Source organism: Calypte anna, chromosome 2 (genome assembly GCF_003957555.1).
Source record: "Calypte anna isolate BGI_N300 chromosome 2, bCalAnn1_v1.p, whole genome shotgun sequence".
Classification (NCBI taxonomy): domain Eukaryota; kingdom Metazoa; phylum Chordata; class Aves; order Apodiformes; family Trochilidae; genus Calypte; species Calypte anna.
Genome location: NC_044245.1, coordinates 102,178,705 through 102,205,568, shown reverse-complemented (window position 1 = coordinate 102,205,568; position 26,864 = coordinate 102,178,705). Strand labels below are relative to the sequence as shown.

The 26,864-nt window shown below is 35.7% G+C and overlaps 1 protein-coding gene across 6 annotated transcripts in view; it reads right to left on the bottom strand.

Annotated features, from left to right (window-relative positions):
* Positions 1-26,864, bottom strand: part of LPIN2 (lipin 2) — a 45,858-nt gene that overhangs the window by 12,016 nt on the left and 6,978 nt on the right. For 2 of the 6 annotated variants that reach the window (XR_003987160.1, XM_008505545.2), the window contains exons 1-12: positions 24,109-24,418; positions 18,512-18,712; positions 15,336-15,431; positions 11,932-12,230; positions 9,434-9,541; positions 4,985-5,108; positions 4,037-4,358; positions 3,701-3,800; positions 2,392-2,579; positions 1,127-1,220; positions 714-783; positions 522-611 (exon numbers count right to left, since the gene is read on the bottom strand). Coding sequence is in view for 5 of the 6 variants with exons in the window: in XM_008505545.2 (XP_008503767.2) it covers positions 522-611; positions 714-783; positions 1,127-1,220; positions 2,392-2,579; positions 3,701-3,800; positions 4,037-4,358; positions 4,985-5,108; positions 9,434-9,541; positions 11,932-12,230; positions 15,336-15,431; positions 18,512-18,712; positions 24,109-24,195 (1,779 nt within the window). In the remaining variant the exon portion in view is untranslated. Of the gene's footprint in view, positions 1-521; positions 612-713; positions 784-1,126; positions 1,221-2,391; positions 2,580-3,700; positions 3,801-4,036; positions 4,359-4,984; positions 5,109-9,433; positions 9,542-11,931; positions 12,231-15,335; positions 15,432-18,511; positions 18,713-19,862; positions 19,949-24,108; positions 24,421-26,864 lie in introns of those variants that run through there. The other 4 variants (XM_030444086.1, XM_030444084.1, XM_030444085.1 and 1 more) reach the window with 3 other exon arrangements.

The following is a 26,864-nucleotide window of genomic DNA, read 5'->3' as shown; positions in this document are numbered from 1 at the left end:
CTGAGATTATTTCAGGAAACAAAACTCTGTATGCCAGAAGCTGAGAATTGCTAGTGCATGATTAGTTTGGCACTCAAGGAGCTGTCAACTTTTAAACTTTTAAAGTTTAGAAAGCTTAACTAAGTCTATGGTGTGGTGCCTGAGCATAACATCTATTGCGCACAGCACGTTTTTTTTATTTCTGTGTACATTTCTGAAAGATAAAGCAGTCACTAAAAAACAGCTCTGACAACTGCTTATGGCTTAAAAGAACATATGTTAAGCAAATTGAGCAACAGCTGAATACATTAAAATTTTGTTGAAACAAGTAGTGAACAGCAAGTAAAAATGTAGCATTTAAAACTGTATGTGCAGAAGCGGCTACGGCTACTGCCAAAACTGAGCAACTCTCAGCAGGCAATCAGTGACAGTGAGAATTTTGAGTGGTGTTCTGAGGCACTTCTGGCAAATTAGAAATTTTAACAGCATAGGGGAAGGAAAAAAAAAAAAATAATTAATGTTCAAAATAGGTCTTGAGTTACCTGTTTAGTCATGCTTTCTCTCTTGCGCCAGAACCACCACCTTCCAGACTTCTTTGGCATCTTTTCCTTGACCCAAGACTCAACAGTAGCCTGAAAAATTAGGCATGTTTTTAATTTGTTTAGAAGACAAAAAATAGAGATAATGTGTGACTACATATAAATGTTTTAAAAAGAATACAACTATGTATTTACCTTAGGTAAACTCTTCTGAAACACCTGCAAACTCAAAATCATTGGAGCAGCCAACGCCCAGTTATAATACCTGTTTTAAAACATGTCATTGATAAAGTATTACAAAACCTGACCAGAGGTCAATAAATATATCAGTGTGCAATATAAAATGCCTTTTGGTTGATGAAAATCTATTTGCTGTCAATAACTAATATTAAAGTTTTCTGTAAGAAGGGTTTAATATATACATTTCAACTCCAGTAGCAATTGTTGGAAAAAGTAGTTTCACCTCAGTTAAAACTACATTTAATGCAAATTTTCACTTTAAAATAATTCTCCTTGATGCTGAGAAACAGATCCAACAAAAATACAAATTGCAATGGAAGCTGAAAAGAGACCTTTTATGACCTACATACACGATATAGAGAATTTACCTGTTATAAATCCTTATTACCAAATTAGGATTGTCTATGAGTCCAGGGTTTTCAGCAAATTCATGATAAGTAATAATATGCTCCATGAATTTTTCTGCAATAGAAGTAGATTTTAATTAAAAATAATACTAAAAAATCCCAAGACATCTGATGAGTTTGTGTGTAGGAAAATGCTTTCTGTCATTTCAGAGTCTTTGGCTGATCTTGCAACATCACTCAGGTTAGCTAATATGGCCTACCTGTCAAGAGTCTGTGACTGCCTCCTCAGTTACAGGCAGAGCTTTGTACCACTTCAACACTCACAGTAATAAGAATCAGGAAATTAGAAGAGGAAGGAAAAATGAGAAGGTAGGAACTAATTCAGTTTGCAGGCTGAGAAAAAAAGTCATGCTTGTCTAAGCAAGTTTTAAAAAATTATTATGGCAGATAAGGGGCCTACACACTACATTAAAAGGGGAAGGCTATTGTCACCTTTTCAGGTTTGTTTAAACACTGACTACTTAGAACTGTTTCATGATGAATGACTATACACGATTGCAGAAATTAATGATTTACTGTAAGACCCCTGCAAGGGAAGACATTTTTTTCCAATCAGATCCAGTATTCCTATCACTTTACCTAGAGAGCATTTATTAATAATCATTTAAATTTCACTTGATGCATTAGAGTCTGGATGACCACCTAGAAAAATAATACTAAAAATACTGCAGTACATGTTCACAAAGACTGTGTACTCCTAGAAGCTCCCTTAAAAATGCATACAACTTCAGTGTTGAAATTAACCAGAGCATTAAGACAGAAAAATCAGCTGGTAAATGTCTAGAGGTTAACAAAAAAATTAGAATAGGAAAAGTAGAGGAGAAAAGAGTCCAGCACAATAGCAAAAGGGGTTTTAATAGGTTAAAAATATAAAAAGGAAATAACAGTATGCATTTGGAAAAAATATGAATCAAAGATTCATGTGGGACCAAGTAACTTCAGCCAGAAGAAACAAAAGTGGTTGGTCAGATACATAATATGTAGAGCAAAAAAGGAGACAAGAAAGCTTCTCAAGGCATCAAGTACTCTCAATTAATGATGCTAAATTCTGCTCTCTGCTTGGCAAATGCTTACCAATTTTAGAAAATTAAAGATTAGCCATTTTCTTTTCTCAAAACAAGCATGATAATAAGCCAAAGCTTTGCCAGGTGGAAATCAGAGCACTCAAACCACTTTGCTTTGCTGCCTGAGATTTATTACTCATTATGTTCTAGTCTTTCACATACCTTTAGAAATCTCTCCATTTTCATTGAGACCTCCACAAAGTGAAAGTGTAACATCAGGCAAGTCCATAGCAGAATCAGACATGCACTCTGTTCCACTATCAGCAGCAGCACTTCCTACAGATTGAGGAGACTGGGAACCGGAAAGGGTATCAGACTCTGCCCACTGCCTGAAGCCTGGATCAGAATCACTAAAGGGAAGAAGTCCACATTTTCACTTACAAGAAAAAGGTACAGATTTTAGGTTACAGAACACACTATATGAATACTCAAACCCCTCACTTTCTTGCTGTTGCATTTTAGTACAATATCTTACAACATAAATTTAAAACCATCAAAACAAAAACTAAACATCCACTGCCAGCCCTTCTGGATTAGTGGACTGACAGCTTCCAGTTCTCCTAAAATTAATCTAAACTGGAAAATAATTACATTTCTCTTGACTGCAACAAAATTGATTTTAAACGGAAAAAAGATCCTCTACATTCTATTCCTGCAGAACAATATTATGCTGCTCTATCTTTACCAGAAAGCTGTATAATAAGAAAAAAAGCAAAAAGGACATTGATGTTTTTAGAATGCTGTACTTGGAAAAAGCTCAGTTGAAAGATGGTCTTTCAAATAAAAAATATCACACAGTCATCTAAGATTAGAGTTATTAGTTTGATCCCAAGTAATGTAATCAGTAAGTACTGAATAGTTAACAATTTTAGGTTTAACATAAACAAATAGGCACTTCTTCCTTATTAATCTGTATTTTTACAAAGGTCTTCCTAGACAGTTATTCTTCTGGATAGTAAATTAAAGAGTATAAAATGCTTTGACATCATTGAAAAAAAAAAAAGTTAATTTTTATATTGAGCTGCCTTGCATGAAAATCTCCTGTTGTTTTTTTTTTTATGTTGGTCTTTTTTTGATATTAAAATTTGGAAGGGTTGTACAGGGCATGCAAAAATTAACTAATCTGTGCTTATCTATAGCTAGCAATATGGGAAAAAAACACTGGTGCAAGAGGGGCATGCAATTTAAACTTACTCCCTTCTATCTTTGCAGAACCATACAGGTTCCACAAAGATGAAAACTCTCAGTAATGACCTCCCACATGATCTTTTGATGTGTTTCTTGACAAATCGGAAGCAAATTTTCACAGTGAGAGTGGTACTCATTACTCAACAAAAGCTATTAATCTGAGGCCCACTTCTCATCAGAACTGGCACATGAACTAAATAATGCATGCAACAAACTCCCATAATGCAACTCCACTACAACCCCAGTCACAACTGTAATCCATAGAACCTTGATTCAAAATTACCTTTTGGGAAAATAAAGTGCTGCAACTTCAGGTTCCAAAGCCTTCAGGTCATCCAAGTAAATATCATCAGGCCCTTGATGATGACTTCGCTTATGCACCCCTGTTAATTTTAATAATTAAGATTACTAAGATGAAGCTATCCAGACACATTAAATACAAATACAATTGTGGAAGATTCAAACTTACTTGTATTTATAAATTCAAGAGTTTAATTATAGTTTTAGTTAGATAAGACTTCAAACTGGAAAAATTGAAAAAGACATTTCTAATTTTTCTGCTATAATCTCAAATTTGGTAGATCCCACTGAAGGAAAAATTAACAGCTTTATTATGTACCTTTCTTTTTTGAAGGAGAGTCAATTTTTGTTGTTGGCTTTGTTTCTGGTAAAGGGTCCACCAACAGTCTGGAATGATGATCAGCATCCAGTGGCAATGGATCTTGAGGTTCTGTGATTGCAGAAGCAACAGAATCTTTAACATCCATCTGCTTAAGCAGAGGATGAGTTCTTGGCTCAGGTTTCAGTACTGTACAGACAGAATCTTTCACGTCATCATCATCTTCAACTTCATCAGAGCTAAAAATGACCCTAAAATGAGTCTTCTCTGATGGAGTAATGGTGGCTGTTCTGGGATGTTCCAATTTTTCTTTCTTGCTTATCTGAAAAACAAAACTCTAGTCAACCTTTTCACCTTACATGTTTGTGTTGTTATGGTCTAAACACTAAACTCGTACTCATGGTACATGCCCTTGCCATAAATAAATCTGGTAAGCATCTAAGCACGCAGTTTAGCAACATAAAACATGTGCCACCTTATTAGAAAATTTCCTTGCAAATGGAACTTCATCCTAGCTTATTTACAAGGTCAGTAGACAAAATGGCAAAGAGGAAGTCCTGCCTTGACCAAACCATAGCAAGAAAAAAGCATAATTGTGGATGTACCATGGCTTCTGTCACCAGCTCTCCTGTTTAATACCAAACTTATCAAGGCTATGGTTCCTCTAAAATGAACTAGAAGTTTCAAAAAAAAAATAATTTCTAAAGTTGCTTTCTTCAGCTTCTAACTAAAAACTGAAACATTTCAGATTTTTACTGCTGGGTTTTCTGGAATTTGCTGACCAGCTTTTGAATTCAACAAACTGGACTAGCCACAAGGGGGTGCTACTCCCCTATTTCTGCTGAATTACTCTGCAGAACAGCAGCAGATTTCCAATCCTCTCCAAGGACACAATTTTAGGTATGTCAAAACTCCGTTCACGAAGTCAAAGATAAAAGATAAATTTACCTTGGTGGATTCTGGGAAACCTCCCCATGTCCATTCCATGTGAGATTCCGATCTGAGCAAACTCTCAGCAGGTTTAACTTCTAGCTCTGAATCGCTTTTAGGGCAGACTGGATCAGAGAAAGGGCTAGCAAATCAAGAACAAGAAAAAAAAAAAAGGAAAAAAAAAAGAAAGCTACAGTGTTTAAAATGCATTTGTTGTGCAGCTACTGCTGGTAGAGTTTTCTACAGCTTAACAGAGCTTCAATTATTCAGCAACATGGCAAGAAGCCCAGCAGCGTTTTCAGACAGTGAGAAATTAGGTTAAAACCAAAATCACATTAAAGGACTTACATAGTGATCACCTAAACAGATTTCTCCCTTCAGACAATATTCAATTTTTCAAACAAAATAGAATAAAAGAAAGTTTCTCTAAGAGTAATAGAGAAATTAGCTTTAAGTTCCTTTCCTCTGTAAAAATACAGCATTTAATCTTATTATGCCAACCCTTGACTAACAGAAGTCCTGAAAACCTAACTCACAAATACACAAACCAACTCCAGTTTCTGACGAAGTGAAAACAACATTAACAAGATAACTCAGGAGTAGAAAGGGAGATGACTTGAAAACTTCCCTCAGATGTATGTATTCACACTATATGACTTTTTAAAATTCCATCCTATTTTTCCTACAGTGGTTATTATACATAAATCAGAAACAGACCTCTGAAATTTACTTTAGCCAAGACTACTTTTAAGCCAGAACAACTCACTCCACAAAATGCTAGGAAGGTTTTATTTCAAAATCATTTTGCTCTTATGATTTTAGGAAGGGAAGGCAATACAAGAAGCTGTGTTGAAGTAGCATTTCATGCTGGGAAAGGTCCAAGTCTGTCCTTTCGTGAACAGGGCAATTATATTATTTATTTTTGGTTTGTTGGTGTATGTATATGTACACATATATAAACCTCAGTATTTGAATTGTAGGAACCAGAACTGGACACAAGGACTCCAAGTGTGGCATGATCAGGACTGAGTACAGTGGAATGATCACATCTCCACCTCTGCTGCAGATGCACCCTAGGACCTGATTTGCCTTTGCTGCTTCTGCAGTAGACAGCTGGCTGATGTCCAGGTTGATGTCCACCAGGACCCACAACTCCTTTCAGCAAGAAGTTTCCTGGCCACGGAGATTTGAGTTTCTGCTGGGGTCTTTGGTGGTGTCATCCCAGGTACAAGACTTTGCACTTGTTTTACCAGGAGAAGTTTCATCTTGATATAAGAACGGAATTTTTTTACAGAGAGAATAATCATTCACTAGAGCAACTGTCCCAGACACATAATCCCCATCACAAGAGGCTGAACTGCTGAGTGCTCATTTTGACTCAGTCTTTGCCAATGCCAATTGCTCCCTGAATTGGAAGACCAAGATGGGGAGCAGAATGAAGCCCCCACAGCCCAGAAGGAAATGAACAGTGCCTTGTTGTGCCTCACAGATGTGCCCAAGTCTATTGGACCAGACAAGATCCACCTGAGGGTACTAAAGCAGCTGGCAGAAGTGCTCACCAAGCCACTCCATTTTTTATCAACAGTCCTGGTGAATTGGGAGGTCCCAGCAGATTGGAAACTGGCAGATGTAATGCCCATCTACAGAAGGGCTGGAAGGAAGATCCAGGAAACTATAGATCTGTCAGTTTGACCTTGGTGCCAGGAGAGGTTATGGAGCAGATCATCTTGAGAACCATCACATGGTACATACAACATAACCAGGTGATCAGGCCCAGTCAGCATGGGTTTATGAAAGGAAGGTCCTGTCTGACTAACCTGATCTCCTTCTACAACAAGATGACTCACCCAGCGGATGAGGGAAGAGCTGTGAACATTGTCTATCTGGGCTTTAGTAAAGCATTTGAGACTGTCTCTCACAGCATTCTTCTTCAGAAACTTATGGCACTTGGCTTGGATAAATATACCCTGAATTGGATAAAAAATTAGCTGGATGGTCAGGCTGAAGGAGTAGTAGTGAATGAAGGGATGAGAAGAGATCATCTGACCCAACCTTTCAAGGGAAAAGTTGTCCAGTTACAAACTGAAAACAGAATCACAGAATGTTTTAGGTTGAAAGAGACCTCAAACATCATCCAGTTCAACCTTTGACCAACATCATAAGCTAACTACTAAACCATGGATGGTCAGGCTGAAGGAGTAGTAGTGAATGAAGGGATGAGAAGAGATCATCTGACCCAACCTTTCAAGGGAAAAGTTGTCCAGTTACAAACTGAAAACAGAATCACAGAATGTTTTAGGTTGAAAGAGACCTCAAACATCATCCAGTTCAACCTTTGACCAACATCATAAGCTAACTACTAAACCATGTCTCTAAGGATCAGGTTCAAATGTCTTTTAAATACTTCCAGGGATGGCGACTCTACCACTGTCCTGGGCATTATTATCTTTATTATGATGCCTGGGCATATTAGAAATCCGCCAGCACTTCTCTGTCCCTCTTACAGCGAGGTGTCCAGAACTGAACACAGGACTTAAGATGTGGCCTCACCTGAGCCAAATACAGAGGGACCATCACCTCCCTATTCCTGCTGGCCACTGAGTTCCTAATACAAGCCAGGATGCCATTGGCCTTCTTGGTCACCTGTGCACACTGCTGATTCTTATTAAGTCGACTGTCAACCAATACCCCCAGGTCCCTTTCCACCTTACAGATCTCTAACCACACTTCCCCAAGTCTGTAGCTCACCATGGGGTTGTTCTGACCCAGGTGCAAGACCTGGCATTTTGGCCTTGTTAATCTCATGCAATTAACCTTGGCCCATTGGTCCAACCTGTCTGGGTCCCACTGTAAGACTTCCCTACCCTCCAGCAGATTGACAACCACCTAGTTTGGTGTCATCTGAAAATTTACTGAGGGTACACTCAATGCCCTCATCCAAATCATTAATGAACACAATAAAGAGAACAGGCCCCAGAACTGAACCCTGGGGAACACCACGTGTGACCGGTCACCAGCCAGATTTAGTTCTATTCATGCTAACATTGTTAAAACAGGAATAACGTTGATGGATTCAGGCATCAAACAGCTAAGGGATATCCTTTTTTGTTTTATTCTAGTGAGTAGGACAAACAGGTCCTCATTGAAAAAACTTGGGCTATTATCTTCCCTTAACTCTTCCTGCAAGGTTTCTTAAGAGCAAGATGAACAGTTAGCTTTTCCAGATCATAAAAATGGAGGTTATTAAAATCTCCCACTTCTCTTTCACTGTACATTATACAATCTCTTTTGTGGCTTTGGAGAAATAATCTAATGCAAAATTTCTCTTCCAAAAGGCTCATACGAGAGACAATCCTCCATCCAACCCTGATCCTCAAAGAGGGAAAGGAAAATCACCAATTTTTCTGCCACAATACAATCTGTACTGGATAGCTTCTTCTTACTAAGACAAAACAAAACAAAACAACAAACAAGCAAAAAAATGCCAACAAAGCCAAACAAGAGCTTTGGTATCTCACATGATGCACAACAATGTTGTTAGAGGATGTAAATGAGATGACAGATAGGGTTCCTATCTCCCCAGTACAGCCTGCTAGCTTCCGTTTGCTAGGATTTTTTAAATTTAAAAGGAGTATCAGCCTCCACACCACAATTATCTAACTGATACTATCTGTACAACACCTTGTCAGTCCTCAGGGTCACACACTGTGACTGATTCTCAGTCACAAAACCACAAACCTTTGGGGAACATTTGATGACTACACCTCATCAAGTACAACTGAGGTTGTGGTAGGCAAGCCAAAAAAAAAAACCAAAACATTAAAATGAAGGATAATGGGATTTCCTGTCTAACTGCTTCTGCTTATTAACAAGATATACATAGGGGCAATTAGCAGGCATGGTGTGGTACATTAAGGCTCTATTACTGAGGCCACAACCATGGAAACGTCCAAAGCAAAAAGGTTATATGCACTTCAAAAAGTATTATTTTCTGAATGTCACTTCTATTCTGCACTATCATCTACTGAGAAGAGTAGGCACCTGAGCACTGAGCCGCTAACATGCAGCGATGGATACCACACAAGGCAGACCAGTAATCCTCATTGACACTGTGAATGTATCTGCTATGAGGCAGAATGCTCAGTAAAACTGAAAGGCAATAAAACTAGAATCAAGATAGTGCTCAGCACACCATGCACTATATGTAGCACTATATGTAGCACATATATTCCTGAACACTAGGGCCAGCGTTCAGGAAAAGTATGACGTTTCCCTCAAGTACTACCATAGACAGAATGCTTTCTTATGGAAATTTATGTTACAGTGGTGAAACCCAAAGGATGAGCCTTGAAAAATCTAGAAGCTGAAATACAGAAAAATATAATAGCATGAACATCAAAAACTAAATAATTTTTTTAAAATAATTATTAATCCTTATACAAATTATGACAGTACAAAGTTACTTACTTCTCCAAAGGGGACCAGTCTCCATCAGATAAGGGGTAATGATCCTTTGAGTGATAAATCAAAGATTCTTTTTGTTCTTCACCCTTTGGTGATGAATTTGAGGATCCTCTGTGGAAATATGAGACAGTCAGCACTAAAATTCTGCACTACTAATTTCATTTAAAAAGTTGCTTGTATGTTAATATGAAACACATGCACAAAAAAACCCCAAACCAAAACAAAACACCAAACCAAATGCTGTGGAAGGTTATTGAAAATAAGGTGGCTAAAATGTAAAATAAGTATGCATCAACTAATAACTTCAAGTTACATTATCAATTCTAAGGTATTTATATAGCAGCATTTATAAACAGTGCTACCACTTCTTCTCATCTTTATCCACTTTATATATGGTCTAAATAAATAGATTTTAGGGACAGATAGCAACTTTAACTCTTTAACACCCTTTGCACTGGAGACATAGTGCCCTCTGCTCCTAGTGGTACACACTGTAAACTCAGTCCTCTTGGTATAACTTTGGGGAAGTCAAGCACAACTAACATAACTGAATCATAGCTAGAATATGTACATATGTTTTAAACAGCTGCATGAACAGTTAGAAATGGATTTTCCCAAGGAATAGGAAACAGCTTGTTCTCCATAAGAACAGAAATAGGTAAGACATTACATACCTGTGGCTAAATTTTTGACCTTCCTGTTGGAATATGAGCCTCCCTTTTCCTTTCCTAGTTTCACTTTGAAATACAAAGCTATGTGTAATAATAGGGTTTTTTGTGTTTCATTTTCCTTTTTTACAAGCCACACATTTATAACTAAAAATACTAAACCAAAACTGCTATTAACCTTACATGCCAACAGAATGTGAAATGAAAGCTTATGAACATTTTTTCACAAGTGGAGCTGGGAAGAAAACTGCATGCCTATGGCAAGGCACTTTATCTCCTACCTTGGTATACCACTAACAGATAGAGAGTTACAACCATAATGTCTCTGGGCTTACATTACTACAGTATATTTTTTTCAGTTCTGCATTTACTTGCTATTCATAAGGAAACAGCATTCTTATACAAACTCTTCTTCCTTTCACATCAACACACACTAAGAATGCATTTGTACTGATGTTTCTTGTTTATATACATGGAAAAAATCTTGTTTACAAAATAAACAGCCTTTTCAATCATTCATGCTAAAGGGTATGAAAAATAAAACCAAAGTAAACTTTATGAAAACACCATGGGCTGTTCACCTATGACTAAATGTCACTATAATTTCACAGTTCAGTCAAACCTACAATTTCTTATTAATCTCTAGTCAAATTACATCATTGCTATAACAGCAATGTGGATTCTGAACACTGGACAAAAACAGCCATTAATGGTGTGACATTCCTAAGTTGTTTATGCATTTGTAATAATTCACTATATAACGTATAAATAAATCATGGGTTCTATTTTCTTTCTCCCTGTACTTGGTTTCACTGTAACAAGTTATTGTCATCTTAATACTCTCACACAAAAGACTAAACAAAGATCTTGCTTTTCTTAAATTGGAAAAAAATGAAAAAACAAAAAAACAAAGCCCCAACCCAAACAAAATGTCAATTCCCAGACTTAAAAGGAGTAGTTAATAAATAAATGAAAATTCACTGACATTAATGTGACAGTGAAAATTAGGGCAAATGAAAGCCAGACATTCTAGAAAATACTTCAAAATTTATATTTTTTGTTGCATTTTATTGGCCATAGGTATGACAGCAGACTCACGCTTTTCTGTTTTTCAGACAACACTACATTGAACAGTAATGTTGTCAAACAAAGTAGCTTTGTCTGAAAATTAAGTCCACTTCTTTTGTTAAACAGCCTAAGAAGCTTCCACACAGAACCAATGAGTAGGCACCTTTCCTGGATTTTAAGCATTTATAATTTTGACAGCTTATAACCTTTCCTACTACTTATATAGGCTTCTTCAGCATATAAATACTTTACCATCAGCTCCACTCTAGAAACAGTTTATATGTTTCAAAATACAGGACTGATTTCTCACACCAACATCCCTCCTTTATGACCACAATATATGTAAAGAATTCTCTTTACTAGTGTGAAAGGCATTCATTTTATGTAGTTTTCAGTTATGAGAGCAAACTTCAAGTAACCAAGAAGTCAAATTCAGATGGGTGTACTACAAGTATCCCCCCACACTGTATGTCTCATCTCAGAAACTACACTGAAACTTTCTCAGTCACACTACAGATCATGACAACATTTCTTGATCAGAATGGGCTTAACTGAATCTCATGTCCATAACAAAATGGCCAAACTTGAAGGATTCTGTAAAGATGTGGAAGATAATGGTGTGGATTTTCATTTTGTTTGAGGAAATGCCTAGCCAGAGCCTATTGAAACTTACACATTACTTACACAGAGGAAAGGTACAAGTCACCTTTCAAATGTTCAGTAATAATAGCAGCAAAAGCAGTCAGCAAGTATCTGATAGTTTACCTTAGGGGTTGTACAGTTTTTTCATCATCTGAGCTTATTTCCATTTCAAAAATCTCTTCTGTTCCAGTAGAAGAAAACTGATCTTCCTTCCTGCTATCCTGTTTGTATTTCTTTCTTCTTCTTTTTTTCTTTTTCACAGAACCTGGGGTGAATACAGTCTCTGTTTCCACAGAGTGTGAAATTTCTGAGCTTGAACACATCCTCTCATTTTCACCCGATTTCAAATGATTGTCAGTGTCTTTAAAAAACTGGTCTTCAGTGGGTATTGGAGATGTTGCCAAATATGCAGGAACTTTTTCCTAAGAAAACCAAAACAAAACAAAAACAAACACACCACAAAGATCAGACTATTTTTTTTACTTTGTCTAAGAGAGTTGTTTAGTGCAAATCAATCCCTCCATCTATATTAAGACAGCAAATAGCTCAGTGGTATGAAGCTGATATCCAGAAAGGATGCAAGTTCACTAAAGGGATTACAAAAAGTTCAGAAAAATGCATGTTAGAATTCTTATAGGTTTTGACATTAAAAAATTGATTTTACAAGCAAAATAAATAGGTGGTTAATGGAATGTTATTGAAATTATCTGCCCTTGAGCACACCAGTTCTATCCATGCTTAGTAAATGTGTTAACAAAAATAGGTTAATTAAATCTACTGCTGTCTATTTGAAATAGACTCATAAAAAAGTGTAAGTTGGAAAGGACATCTGGAGATTATCTGGACCAACCTTCTGTTGAAAGCAGGGCCTCATGTTAGGCTATCCAAGGCCTTGTCAAGCCAAAGCATGAGTATTTCCAGTGAGAGAGATTCTAGCACTTCTGTAGACAACCTATTCCCATTTAGTATTCTCACAGTGAAGGATTTTTATTATATCCACATGGAATTTATTCCTTGTGCCCTTTATCCCTTGTCTGATCACTAAGCATTCTTGTGTGCCCCCTTCTGCTCTATAACTATCTTGTAGGTATTGCAAGACTGTGGTTAGATCCCTCTGAGTCTTCTCTACTTTAGGCTGAACACTGTCAATTCAGCAACCTTTCTTCTCATTTCAGATTCTCCATCCCTTCGATGGTGGTTCTCTGGACTCTCTCCCATTTTCCATGTCTCTTCTGAACTGGGAAGTCCAGAACTGTGTTGTAGGCTTGGCCTAACATATATTAGGTTGAGTGGGGCAACCCCATGCCCCTCCATCTGCTGTCTGTACTCCTACTGCTGCAGCCTAGGTAAAAGTACATTCAATCTTGCCATCCATGTCAGATACTAGTTATGTAAAGTATCCTTCAAAAAGAAAAACTTGTCTATAATTTGCTCACATTAAAACCAACAAACAATAATCCTCAATTAATTACAACTCGCTACCCTTTGAAGGAACAACTGAAACAAAGGAAAAACTTTAGCAATGTATTCCCTGGGGTTTATGTATTGACACCTTGACTGAAAGAAAAACACTGTGAAGGAACAAAGTGGAACTAAGGTAGAAGAGAATGGGATTTGCATAGCCAGAGGAAAGAAAAAGTTATGGAGCTTCATGGTACAAAAGAAACTAATTAAAAGATGTATCATTATTTTACAAGACTCGTATGCAGAAGAGTAGTCAGGAACTGTACTGTGATGAGAAACAACCAGAACACTGATACTACTTTTGATGTACTCAAAGTCTGAGCATATCTCTATTATACAATATCAAAATACCATTTTCCCATTGAGCTAAGAGTTACAGACCAAGTTTTGTTCCATTGGTTGTGAAGTATAGAGAAGTGGAGAACAAAATACAGCTCTATATAGCACTACTGACACACAGATTTTGCTTTGTGAAAAAACACCAAATATAATTATAGCACCTTAATAAAGCTAATATTCTATACAATTAGTGAAAAATAATCCAAAACAACAAAACAAAATTTAAAAAAAAACAAACAAAGGAAAAGAAAAACTGGCTGAAAAATTATGCTGGAAATTTACATTATAATAGTCCTGAGGCTTGTGGCTTTACTTCCGAATGTCAAGGAATAAAAACAGCAAAGACCAACCACTTGAAAGAGCTTGTCCAAATCTCACACAAACTGAATGAGAGCTTTATCAGTTATACCTTAAGCAAGGCTTCAAGAGGTGACCACAAGGACAAGCTGATCAGTAGCGGAAATACTGAGAAGAATAAAAAACGCCTAAAAGCAGTAAAAACTCAGTCCTCTGCTTTGTAGCTAACTCAGTCTATAGTTTGACAAGAACAACCAGCTTTCCAGAACACATTATAAACATTATACACAGATAATGCTCTCGTTTTAAATTAAAATATACTGATCAAGTGCAGTAGCTCCTTTAAAATATTGTCCTGATAAAGATAGCAGTAATCCCCCTTGCTCTCTGAAAGTATTAAAACTGATCAGTTCCCATGAATGGCTGACAGTCTACATCTATAAAAAGCTGCTTTCAGTTTTGATTTTAATCATGGTGCATGCTAAAACAGAGCTCAACCTCCCTTTCTCTTAGCTGTTATGAATCCCTACCTAAGATACCAAGCCTTAATGATTCTTTTCTCCTTCAACTTTAGATTATATTTAACTTTTTTCAAACTTCCTCTGATCCCTCACAGTAAACAAGTAGTGCTCTAAAGTAAAAAGATGAAGCTCATTTCCTTGAAAGATTCTAATTCCTAATAACAACAGGAAGTTAACACTTCATCTTTTACTTCAGAGAGATTATTTTTTCCTATCCTCTAGCTGACTATTTTTATAAACCATTTTGAAAACATGTATGTAGAATTCCTTTCCTATCTTTCTGAATAACACCAATAGATTCAAAAGTGAACAAACCCAAAGCTCAGAATCAACAAATATTGTGATTACATAGGTCCCCTACCCTTAGGAAATCAGACTGAAAATGAACCATTTTTCTGTTTTTCAGAGGCTCATTAACTTCCGGCTGAATTGGTTCTTGGGAAATCAATGACAATGGCATCTCAAGCTGAAGTTACTGTTAACTGGTGAAAGTTTGATAGATAAAATTGTGAAAAACTGTGCTAAATATTTTAAGACAAATTAAAAGCATATTAACACTGAAAATCTTTATTACTACAGAGGTCACTAGCACAAGCTATAAGAACTAAAGCAAAAAACTATCATAAGCCACTGCAATTTGTGTAACTAAAGTCAACAAGAATACACAAAACCAAAATTGTTTTAAAAATTAAAAAGCTAATAAAAAGAGGTACTTTGTTATCACTGGTAGCAGAATTGTACAAAGCACCAAGCATCTTGGCAGTATATAAAAGAAGTGTTAAGATTCAGTCACAGCAAATCTAGCTTCATAGCATATTACAATATTGACGACACTATATGAAGCATTTTTAATACGTGACTTTGTTAATACTGCCTTGTAGTAACCATTAAGTACAAAGCTCTTACGTTTTCCTCCTCAGTTTCTTGTACAAAGAAAGCTTCTCCATTGTCACCCAGTTTCATATGAAGATCAACAGCATCACCATTAATTTCTATATCAATCTGCAGAAAGAAAAAATTCAATGTAAATAATTAATCATAGAGGAATGCATTGATCTCAAGGCCCACTTAGCTCTGAGAGTAAAATTTGTTCCATTGTACAGTCATGCCTCTTTCTCCTCCACCTGCTTTCTGAAAACCTGCCATAGTAATGGTCTTTATTTTGCCTGATACATTGCATGCCTAGCAAAAAGCCTAAACACCTACAAGAAAGAACAGAATAATAATAAAAAAACATCTGAAGCCTGAATCTTAACTAAATTAGAGAGCTAGAATCATAAATAATAATCAACCTAGCTTTATTTCCCGAAAGAATGAATGATACTGTTCATATTCCTGTGCTTAAACATGAACTGAGATCTGGCTGAATTTGAGTCCTGAACACCAATGGTTAAAGACCACACACTGGGAGCCTCCTGGAAGCAAGCTTCCTTTAAATGGGACAGAGATTTGCCACCATTATTTCTTCAACTCTGTTAACATTGTTTCAGATTTTCCTGGTCACAAGTTTAGGAGGATATGACACAGGAGCCTAACATTTCCACAACTATAGTGCTTTAGTCAGAGAAAGCATGTTTTTATTCTCCTAATAAGGTACTTTAACTTAGATTACATTGCACAGGAAGGAGACATTACCTTTCCTTACATGTATGAGATAAAAGAAAAGAAGAAATGTCCTTCTAAAACCAAGATGTAACCATTTTACTTCCTCTTCTTTGTGAAATCTTCAGTATGCCATTGGGTTCCATCCCAAAATTTTCCAAACAAAATGTTTTCAATATTCAGTAAAATTAGCTTATTTGTCAGTACATCTGCTTATCTAACGGTATATGTGTGTGTGCATTTTGCCTAGCTAATTACAATTTAATACATGTAAGATAGAAACACAATGGATTTGCCTTATTACTGAACATGCCAACAGTATTTCAGATTATATATAGACACTTTTGTCTAGAGACCAAGTTAAATACTGTAATTGCTGTAAGATATCCAATATGAGAGTTACTCAAGTTCTAATCTCCTGCCAGTACAAAAGAAAAAATTACACCCCAGTCCATACAGCTTGAACTGTGATGGGAATATGCATACTCCTAGCTACTTAGCATGCTACAAAATGGCCAGTCAAAAAGAAGGCTAAGATTAGCAAACAGACTGCCAAGAAAAAAAAAAATGCACTTCCACAGTGCTAAAACAGACAGTATCCATGTATCCTAACCATTGTTACTCTTGCATTTATGAGAGTAAAACCATAAACCAAGGAAATCCAATCATAGAAGATGATAAATTCCAAGCAGACAACCATTCACTAGGGACTATACTCAAATCCACAAGATAGCAGCTTTTCTTTTTTCTCCCACAAGAACTGGATGATTTTAATCTGAAAATCATATATATTTCACCACTGAACACACTTTTTAAAAATATTTTCTTGAATTTTCAACTTAGTAACATGAGTTTTCAAAAAAAAAATAAAATCTTTTCTTCAACCTTCTCTTTTAGCTTACTTAGACAGACAATTATCCCTAATTTTAGTTCCTACACCACACACTGGTTTCTTCAGACTTCAGTATATATCCCAAGTATAGAATCTAAGCACAGCTATGCATATTTTGTGTTCCCATTCATTTTGAGACTACCAAATTATCTTAGCCTCATAACATGCCAGAGAAAGATCTGCACACAAAACAGTAATAAATATTCAGTTGACTGTTGAGACAACAATCAAACACAGAATGGCAACTCCAAGGAAACAAGCAGCAGCAGCCATCCTCTTAAGCAAAAGATGAAAACTACACTGACAACCTGGTAAAGCAATTCAACAGCATTTTTGAGGTACCCAGAAGAAGATAGTGTCTCAAATTTGGTTCAGTTTCTCAGAAGTATATTTGAAGACATTTAGCAAGCCTACGATTCTGATCACTTCTGTTTTAAGGGTATCTCATTTTCCTGCAAAAAAGTACAGATCTACCCCTCTTGTACCTTGCTGGTACTCTGTTGCACATCTGTTGACATCTGTTAGGGAGAATCCACTTTTTATCATCAGTGATGATAAGTGTGCTTATTAAGAGAAAACATCATTGGGAAATAAAAAGACAACAATGAAACAAGAAAACTGATGCTAGTCTGTGTTACTACAATAAACTTAAAACCCTTAGGCTGTAATTCCAAGTGTGGGTCATTAACAAAAAAAAAATTAAATAAAAAATAAGGACCTAACATGATTGCTTTTTCAGTTGCAGTTTGGTCTCCTTTTACAAATGCAGAGTAGTTTCCTGCAGTACCCTTTCACTTCTTATAAAAGCAGCATATAATCCTGAGGTTTTCTGATCTGTCTAAATCAATCTATCCTTTGGCAGCACACCCACAGACAATACTGCCATACACATTGCTCCCTACAGACCGTAAAGTGCCCCCACAATCAGTCCGTTTTTCAGTCAAATTTACAATCCAATCCAACTCACTTCCTAGGCATGTTTACTAAAGGGGCTGGCAGGACAACCTGCTTGGATAGCACCAGGTTATATTTCAAACATGCTCAAATAGGAACAAAGCTTCAGTCCCAGTTCTTATTAGCTTGTGGCTATTAATAGCAACATTTCCTGCTGCATATCAGCCTTGAAGAGAACTAACAAGGAGCAATATTTATGACAGGTCACCAACCCTTAAGACATGCCTACTTGTCCTCCAGACATTCCAAAAACAGTTGCTTACAACATCAAGGATCAGTTCAATAGCATTAAGCATTTCTTTCCCAGCATACTTAAGTAAATAAATAGCTATATAAACACTCTAAGCCTGTGTAGTCTATATGTTTATATTACTTTTTTTTCACAGCTCAAGAGCTGTCAAAGCTTTTTTCCCACTTTTTTTTTTTTTTTTTCCAGAGTTCCTAGATTACCACAGGAAGTTCTGTTTTGCATTCCAAAACTACCACTCTGTACAAAATATATGAGAAACTGCTTTGTACTACACAAGTATGCTAACTGGGTGTGTGGGGGAGCTGGAGAAGAAAGGAGGAGAAGGACAAAAAAAAGAATGCATTGGTATTCAAAACTTTGTTTTGGCCCACTTCCTGAACTTACCACTTTTTCTTTAGATCGCAATACACCAAGCTTCCCAAATCGGACATGAAAAGGAGAACACTGGTATGTACCATCTTGTTGACGGACCACAATGACATCAATGCATCCAGAAAGGGTTGCCTGATTAATGCCTTTGTACAGCTCCTTCACAGTAACCAGGACTTGTCCTGCAAGTTGTCCTACGTAGTTCATAGTCTGAGACTAAGGAAGAGAAAGAGAAAAACAAATATAAATACATTTTAAAATTATGAAGTTTTCAAAAAATATTTTAAAACCCCCATCTAAAGAGATGTGTAATGTCATTTATCAATTAGTCTAGTTACTGTAACATGCTTTACATAAATGTCTTCAAGAGTTAAGAGAATTTTGAGGCAGTTTTAAATTGCTAACAATCTTGTTACAAAACCTATTCTGAATAGTTCATCAACCTGAATCTTTGATTATTTAAATATTCCAAAGTAAATTTTGAAGCATGTTATAGGTAAACTTCAAAACTTACTTTCAAGTTATGCCTAATTACTCAGATAAACTAAAAAGACAAATTCACTCCGATAAGACTGCCTATTTAATACAACTTGTTCATTACTGACAATAGACACAAGTGTACATAAAGAAGAAAAAAAATCTTAAAGTCAGGAAAAGTTATGTATAGTGTAATATACATGACTCTTCCTTTACAGCTTTACATTTTAAAAATGGCTGAGACACTTTAAAGAAATTAGTAAAAGATCTAATGGGAGACTGATGCAGTTCAGATTAAATGTGGAGAAAACAAATATGGAAGAAAAGCAGTTTTCTTCCTATATAAGGAAAGCACAACACCAGTGCATTTATGTGCCATGAAACAAGTACTAAATCTCTTGCAACATACAAATCACAAGCTCATAAAACCTTTCTTGAAAAAAACTGCCATCAACCTTCAGATGCTAAAACAGAGATAAGCAAGGCTTCCACCTGTAGAAGGTGATGCCAAATAGTCAGTTACTGAGACTCTGCCATTAAATTTTGATTAAACAAAACAAGTGTTATCTATAGCTACAATGTACACTCCTCCAAACAATTTATTGAAGCTGTATTTAAAACAGCCGCTGAAGTAAAGTTTGCTCTGTGAAAACACAATGAGCCTAGCAACACAATCTTGTCCAGAACACCTCTCTCATCCATGATCTTGTCCTGAACATCTCATCTACAAGAATTAGATGATTTACCAGCTAACAACTATAATTTTCACAGAAATTATGCCCAAAGAATAAACACTGAATTCCAAATATTATATTTTCATATGTGAAAAGCTCAAGTCTTAGCCAAGTTTACAGACTCATGCATTACATTATTTTAAATATAAAGTTACCTTAACTATTAACTACTTTCCACAAAGATTCAGTCGAGAGAAAACCAGTCTCTTGTAGGTTTTTTTTCCTGTGGTTTTTCATACTCCTGACATCAGAAGATTGAAAGAGAACAACATGTAGCCTAGGTGAAGGAATCTTACTAAAGAATATTAGGGAGTTCAGGACAAAATACACAGAATGGAAGATGCACATATTAAGATTATGCTACAGCCAGACAAGATAAAGAACACAGAATTACTTCTTGAACATCCTGTCTAATCCATTAAAATACTTAAGTGAATGAATTTTGAATGAATGAAAGTCCTCCAGACTAAAAATACAATGTGAATTATGACTACCAGTAAAAAGTGAATTCAAACAATTTCCCAGAACTTCTTTAGTAGAAAGAGGGAAACTATGATGGTGTTCTAATGGAAGCTTAAGTGAAACCTTTCCTCACTGCTGTCTCCTACCACCCACCCAAAGGACTGCTACAAGCTCATTTCAGATATATCCAAACAATTGCAATATGCAAATTTAGCATATTTAGTAGAACAAAAAGACACTGCAAAAAAGAACACTAACCACCGAACACATAACAGAGCTTAAATTGTAAAAATTCTCCTTTGAGCTAATATTTCTACAATGAAAGCCTAGAGTGAATTTCTTTGTTTATTTGCTTATCTATTTTATTAGCCTCTGAACAAGGTTTAGGATTTTTCTTAATGCCTCTCAACAAAACTGTATGGGAACAGTTCTTCCTCTTGATATTGCTTTCATTTTCTAGGTAATAATAAATTATTTCTGTTCAGAGACTCCAAATTCTTCCTTACAATAACACAGAATATACTCATTCTAAAGCAGGCTACTTTTGCAGCATCTACCAGCACCAATATAATTGTAAAGACTCAGAAAATCTAAAACTACTTGCACAGACTTGGAGCAGCTACAGAAGCATTTTTCTTCATCCCACACTTCTCAGGCCTAACAGATATTACTTAATCACATTTAGATTTTTCGGACAAAAACTCTCCTTCCTCGCCATAAGGCTTGAAAAGGAATATGTTGGTTTTCTAATACATATTTAAACTGTTTTCAAACTATCGACAGAATTGCTGTGCTAAGTAACATGCTAGAAAATCTCCTCCTGTACATTTTGTACAACGTGGTTGATGAAGACAAAAAAGAGCAGTCAATGAGTGACTAGTGAGATTAGTAGAATGGACTCTCTATCAACAGTACTAATAAAATTCAGTTTCAATTCTAAGAAGTAAATCTATAAAACTGACTGCTTGCTAATGAAATAATGACTCTCACTAAATGTGGGAGGTCTCACTTCAACCTTTCCTCATCTGTTCCTCTTAATCAGATGATTTTAGTGCTCTCATACAGCTGGCAGGAGTCTAATTTTTTTCTTTTTGTCATTCTTGTTTGTTTCAGTGCATTAGTAAGTTAGATTAGCTCATGAAGAACATTATATAAACACTACAGTGTCATGAGGCACAAAGCAGCAGCAAAGAGAAATAAAAATAAAAAAGCTCAGGGCAGGGAGCTGAACCTTTTGACAAGTGAGGTATTTGCTGCAGTTCTAGGAACTGTAGCCCAAGACAGAAAGGTAGCAATATTTCTCCCTTACTGTTTAAGAAATCAGTCTTCCCATACAATTGCAGTCAATCTTTATTCTAAATCTTAGGAAGAATTCTTTAACACATAGTCATTATCATTCACAGTATAACTTGGCCATTTCCAAGAGGAGTCTATGCTATTGGCTTTCAAAGAAATGTTGTTTCATGTCACCAAGGAGACTTAATTTGTTTAAAGAAATGTTTGGCACAATCAGGAACTGAAATGCTCATTAGAGCCTCCATTCCATATATTTAATTTCAATGAACAGGACTTGAGAAGTGGTCTTTAGCAGGAATTCTCTATAATTTAAGTAGTGACCACTTAATCAGAATTTCACACCAACTGCGAAAAACTGAGTTCAGTTGATAATCTAGTTTTCCTCACATACATGATCTGATCTTATCACAGGAAACCATAAAAAAAACAAACAAATAAGCCAACAAGACTGAACCATTCATCTACTTGATAGAGATCCTTGCTTTCCTGTAGCAAAAGTTCTCTTTTATAGATCTCAGTTACATAACTGTAGCTCACAACAGAGCCACTAACAGAACCTCTTACATGGCAACAAGTTAGGAATTTCTAACCCTACTGAGTATTAAAACCAGTGTTTATAAAGAAAGCTTTTTATGATCCAGGTCTTAATGCAAATATTGTTTCGTACATTGCAAGTAAACAAAATTGTAGTTCAAAACCTATGGTATATTACTGTTTATCAGGTTGCAATTAAGCTTCTAACATAATGATCACTTTGTAAGATAAATATTTAAGAAGGTTCAAACTATAGCAAGCAAATAGAAACAAAGTGTCACTATATACCTGTGAAAAATTAGATTACTAATTTATCTCAAATGTCAACATAATCCCAGCTAGGAGATTAGAGTTTTCTTGTAAAACGCTGGAAAATTTGTGAGCACTACTGAATCTGACTATAGGGAAGAACTGCACAAAATCTTAGTTTTTGCATATTTCATGATACTATTTTGCTTTTAAGTTTTATTTATTTTGATATTCAGAGTACCTATATTACCTGATGCAGTCAAATTCCAAAACCCTGCCAGTGTAGTTCACTACTGCTTCCTCTTCTAGACTAGCAAATTAAAAGGCTATCAATACATAAGGACTCACAGCAGAGACTTTTTGTGACTATCAAGGCTCTAGAGAGATTAATTTGTTTAATATTTATGCAATACCACCTAGTTTGCAAAAATTCTTACTGCTGAATGTATTAATATTAATTGCAACTGTAATTGGAATAGTGGAAAAGGATCTCTGTCCTATATAATAAAAAAGACTTTTTTTCTGTCAAGAAGCCATTACACTGCAAAAGGCAGAAACAAACAGGTTTTTTCCTTTTGCCTTTTTTTTTTTTTTTTTTTGAGGGAGAAAAAAAGTAAATACAAAATAAGAAGGATCTATTTTAGATGTTCAAGAACTAAAAATAAAACTCGGTGCCTCCATCTATAATATACTCAAATCAGTTAAACTAAAATTAGCCCTGCATATGTTGGTTGATTTCTTCATGTTACAGCAATGAGGAACAGAATGGCTCTCAGAAGTTGTTAAACAGTACTACAGCTCAAATAAATTCTCACATGGTCTACAAGACAGATAGCCACTTTTTCTAAACTCATCACCAGGAAATGCTTACATTAGTGTAATTAGAGCAGGAGGTTTTGCAGACAGGAATAGTACCTATGTACCATCAACAAAGACTTGACTTTGTCTGCTACAGATCCAACATGTTTTCTTTAACAATTTCTTACTGTTATTCAGTAATATACATATACACATTCCAAATATAAACAAAAGTCTGTCCACAAATTTATGTTTTCTATGCATTTGGAGTACTGCTTTACTAAAGGTAAACTGTATTTTTTGCTTTCTTAAAGCAAACACCTTTTATGAAGGTTAACTCATATGAGCACAAACACTACAAATGCCCAGTTCAACAACAGAAAGTTCCTCAAAAGCAAGCTATCAGATTACTCTAGAGAGATACAGCTTTAGAGTGCATGAATTTTAACTATCACTGCAAAATCAAAGTGCAGATCTTAGATTATAAGAGAATAGATATTTATACATTTATTTTGAGACACGTTTATAGGATTGTAAGTCAAATATTACATGATGTAAACAGTAAAGAAGTTGCATTTGTTTCAAGAGAGCAGGTAGAAAAATAAAATAAACATGCATAGCAATGGTGTCTCTCAATTTCCCTCATCTTGCCTATATTTACATGTATATATACATGCAAAAAGCTTTCCTTAACCAGAGAAAACATTTAGCAAGTGTTTAACTAGTTTCTATTTTGTACCTAGAAAAGACTGGGGGCCAAAGGGGGAAAATTACAGTGTGAAACAGAACCACTGAACAATCAGGTGTACTCAGCAAAAACAAGCAAACAAAACCATCTTTGCTTGCAAGCTAAGATTTTAATTGAGGTTTAGGATTGCTTCTAGTAATGTGGAGAATACTTATGGAACAAACACAGGAAAAGTAGTAAGCCATTTTGAATGCCTGATTAAAGTCTTTCACATAAAATTTCACATTAAATATATGCAGTCAATTTTTATATATTTTTAACTACACCATAGGAAATTATATAATCATACTTAGAAATAAATCTCTCAAACTCACCAAGATTCCAGAAGGAACCCTTTCATGGGCATCAACAACACTTCTATTGAGGTCATCTTCAAAACCATCCTTTTCTGAGAAATTCATCTCAGAAAAACCTAACTTTCCACAGTACAGGTAAATGCAAAGTTTATAGCCATATCATGGTGTATCAGCATTTCTTCTCTTTCCATGGAAGCAAAAGAATTCTGTAAGTCCTCTGGTCCCTTAGAGAAAAACGTTTGGTGTGCTTCCCCACACAGTACTATGATTAAAAAGGAAGCACTTCTTTAAGAAAGATCACATAGAAACTCCCTCACCAATAGGCTTTGCTTGAAATGTCACAGCCCCCTTGCTCTCAGAGATAAGTACTAACATGGGCAGGCTTTGCCATGTGTTTGCACTGATAGGTAATGATCTTGTTTTACATCAGGTCACGTGACTTCAGCTGAAACTCCCACGAAGAGAAACAGGGATTTAGTTAATGATTCTTAAGCAAAGTCTACATTACCTCACTCGAAGACTTTTTGACCACTGTTGCAACTCTACCACCTGTAGCAACATTCGAAGTCCTAGTTCAGCCCACTGGACACCTAATTTCAGAATTACTACTGACCCTCCATTTGCCTGCTCCCTCTGCTGGTGATTTCACTGAGCTAGGTAGTCATGTTTTATAGGACAAATTTGATGGCATTTCACAGTGGTATTTGTGGGCTATTCTGCCCCCCCCTTTTTTCTAAAATTGCATTATAATAATGAAGAGAAATTGATCAGGTGCCAAGCTGATGTGAAACCATACCAAAACAATGCACACCCAATTAAACATTTTTTTCCTGGGGAAATGTTTCTACTTTCTTTCAATTGAATTGTTAGAGCAGTATAATTTGGGTGTGTGGACAATAAAGCATGTCAAAAGTTCACAGAGCATCTGGCTGACGTTTTTAGTCAATATGATTTAGTGTTAAACAGCTCTGTGAGAAGCAGGGAGTTGTATTTGATGATCTTCATGGTTTCCTTTCAACACCAGACATATTCTATGACTGTACACTTACCTCCATGACCGAGAATAAGAGTTACTTTCTTTTCTGAGGAATTGTTATATGTCATTACTTCTCTAAATAGTATAACAGATAGGTGAAATAACTAAGGAAATTTAGTAGTAAAAGGAAACAATTCTACCCCTGAATGGAAGAGAGATTCTCTGAGGACCATTAATATTTCTCTTAACACAGACATACTCTCCTTACCTTAAACCCATGCATCTCCTCCCCACACTCACGGTGTTACTTTGTGTTTGCAGAAGACCACAGAGGTTTAATCCTTGAATTGCAAGCTAAATGACAATCTATTATCCTACTATCACCTTCACTCTATCAGCCCCCAAGTTCTGTAAACTTACTCATTAGGATCTGAAAATGAATCACGTTACAGGATGCAACCAATGGCTTTTAGGTTTCCAAAATAATTAATGAACTACATTCAAGGCCCAAAACTAAATCAGTCCTCAAGAAAAACTCCCAAACTGAATGTTGGGATTGCTAGATCTGCAGTAAAACTACAAGAAATTGCTCTGGGCCCTTTTCTATACAGTGAATGATTCATATTTAATGTGGGTCTTCACAACAAAAATTGTTAGCAAACATGAAATGTTTATTTTATAGGGTAGTCAAAATTATTAGAGACACTGAATTTTCCTCTGTTTGTGTATCATTTATATATCATTATATAATGCATTAAAACATCATAAAAATAGTTACAAACAGAATGGAAGCCAGTTTAGTAAGACAGTCTTCTATTCAAATTTTTTGATCTATTTTTATGTTAGTTTTTGGTACAATTTCCTCTTATAGCTACAGTATTTCAGATTGACATTTTCTTAAAAGATTCGAGAAGTGCTTTAGAAGACAGCCTTTCTAGAATATTGATAAAGCTGCAGTCACTGCACAGGCAGTAAGGTAAGATTTATATAGGTATTTAGCAAGCCTCCTTCTCATTCTCATTATTAGTAAGGTAAATAAAATACAACTTCCTTTGAGTAAATTTAAAGTACTGTGTAATTTGCTTAAAACTTACACAAGAAAATTAGCTTTAGTTTTGAAAAGCAAACACTCGAAATTTGGAAGTATTAGAAGAAATATTTTTCATGCAACTTTTATTCAGCTCTTTGGTGTTTTCTTTTTTCTTGCCTCTACTCTTTGTGAGTCTACATATCTTATCCCATTGCTTATTAGTCAAAATCCCTGATGGGAACTATGATTCCATTTTTAAATGATACTTCTCTATATTAACCTTCATAAAATATTTTATTGCATTAATCTCTAATTTTTTTCACCTATCCAAAGGAAAATTCTGACCAGAAGATGAAGAACTAAAAATGCAGTGGTTACCAACACAGCTAAAACCTCTTTGCATATTAAAAACATTGTTTCTATAGGCTATGTTTGTAGCTGTTAACCAGATTTCCATACCCCAGATGGTCATGAGGAAAAAAAAACAACCAAAAAACACCCTTCTAACTGCTTGTGAAAATTATATTTAAGTAATTTCACTGTGCCGTGCAAACCCTATCTTGACATTGGAAAAGGTCCTTTCTTCTCCTATTCCTAAATTCCACCACACTTTATTTTCATGTCCTTTTTACACTTTGTCTATTGAGTGCAACCAAAGCAGAAGAGTTCCCAATTCTCCTATGGAAATAACAAAAATCAGACTGCAACTGAAAATACTTTCCTGTGCCCAAGATCTTGATCGTAGCCCTGGTGTGAAGCATATGCTCA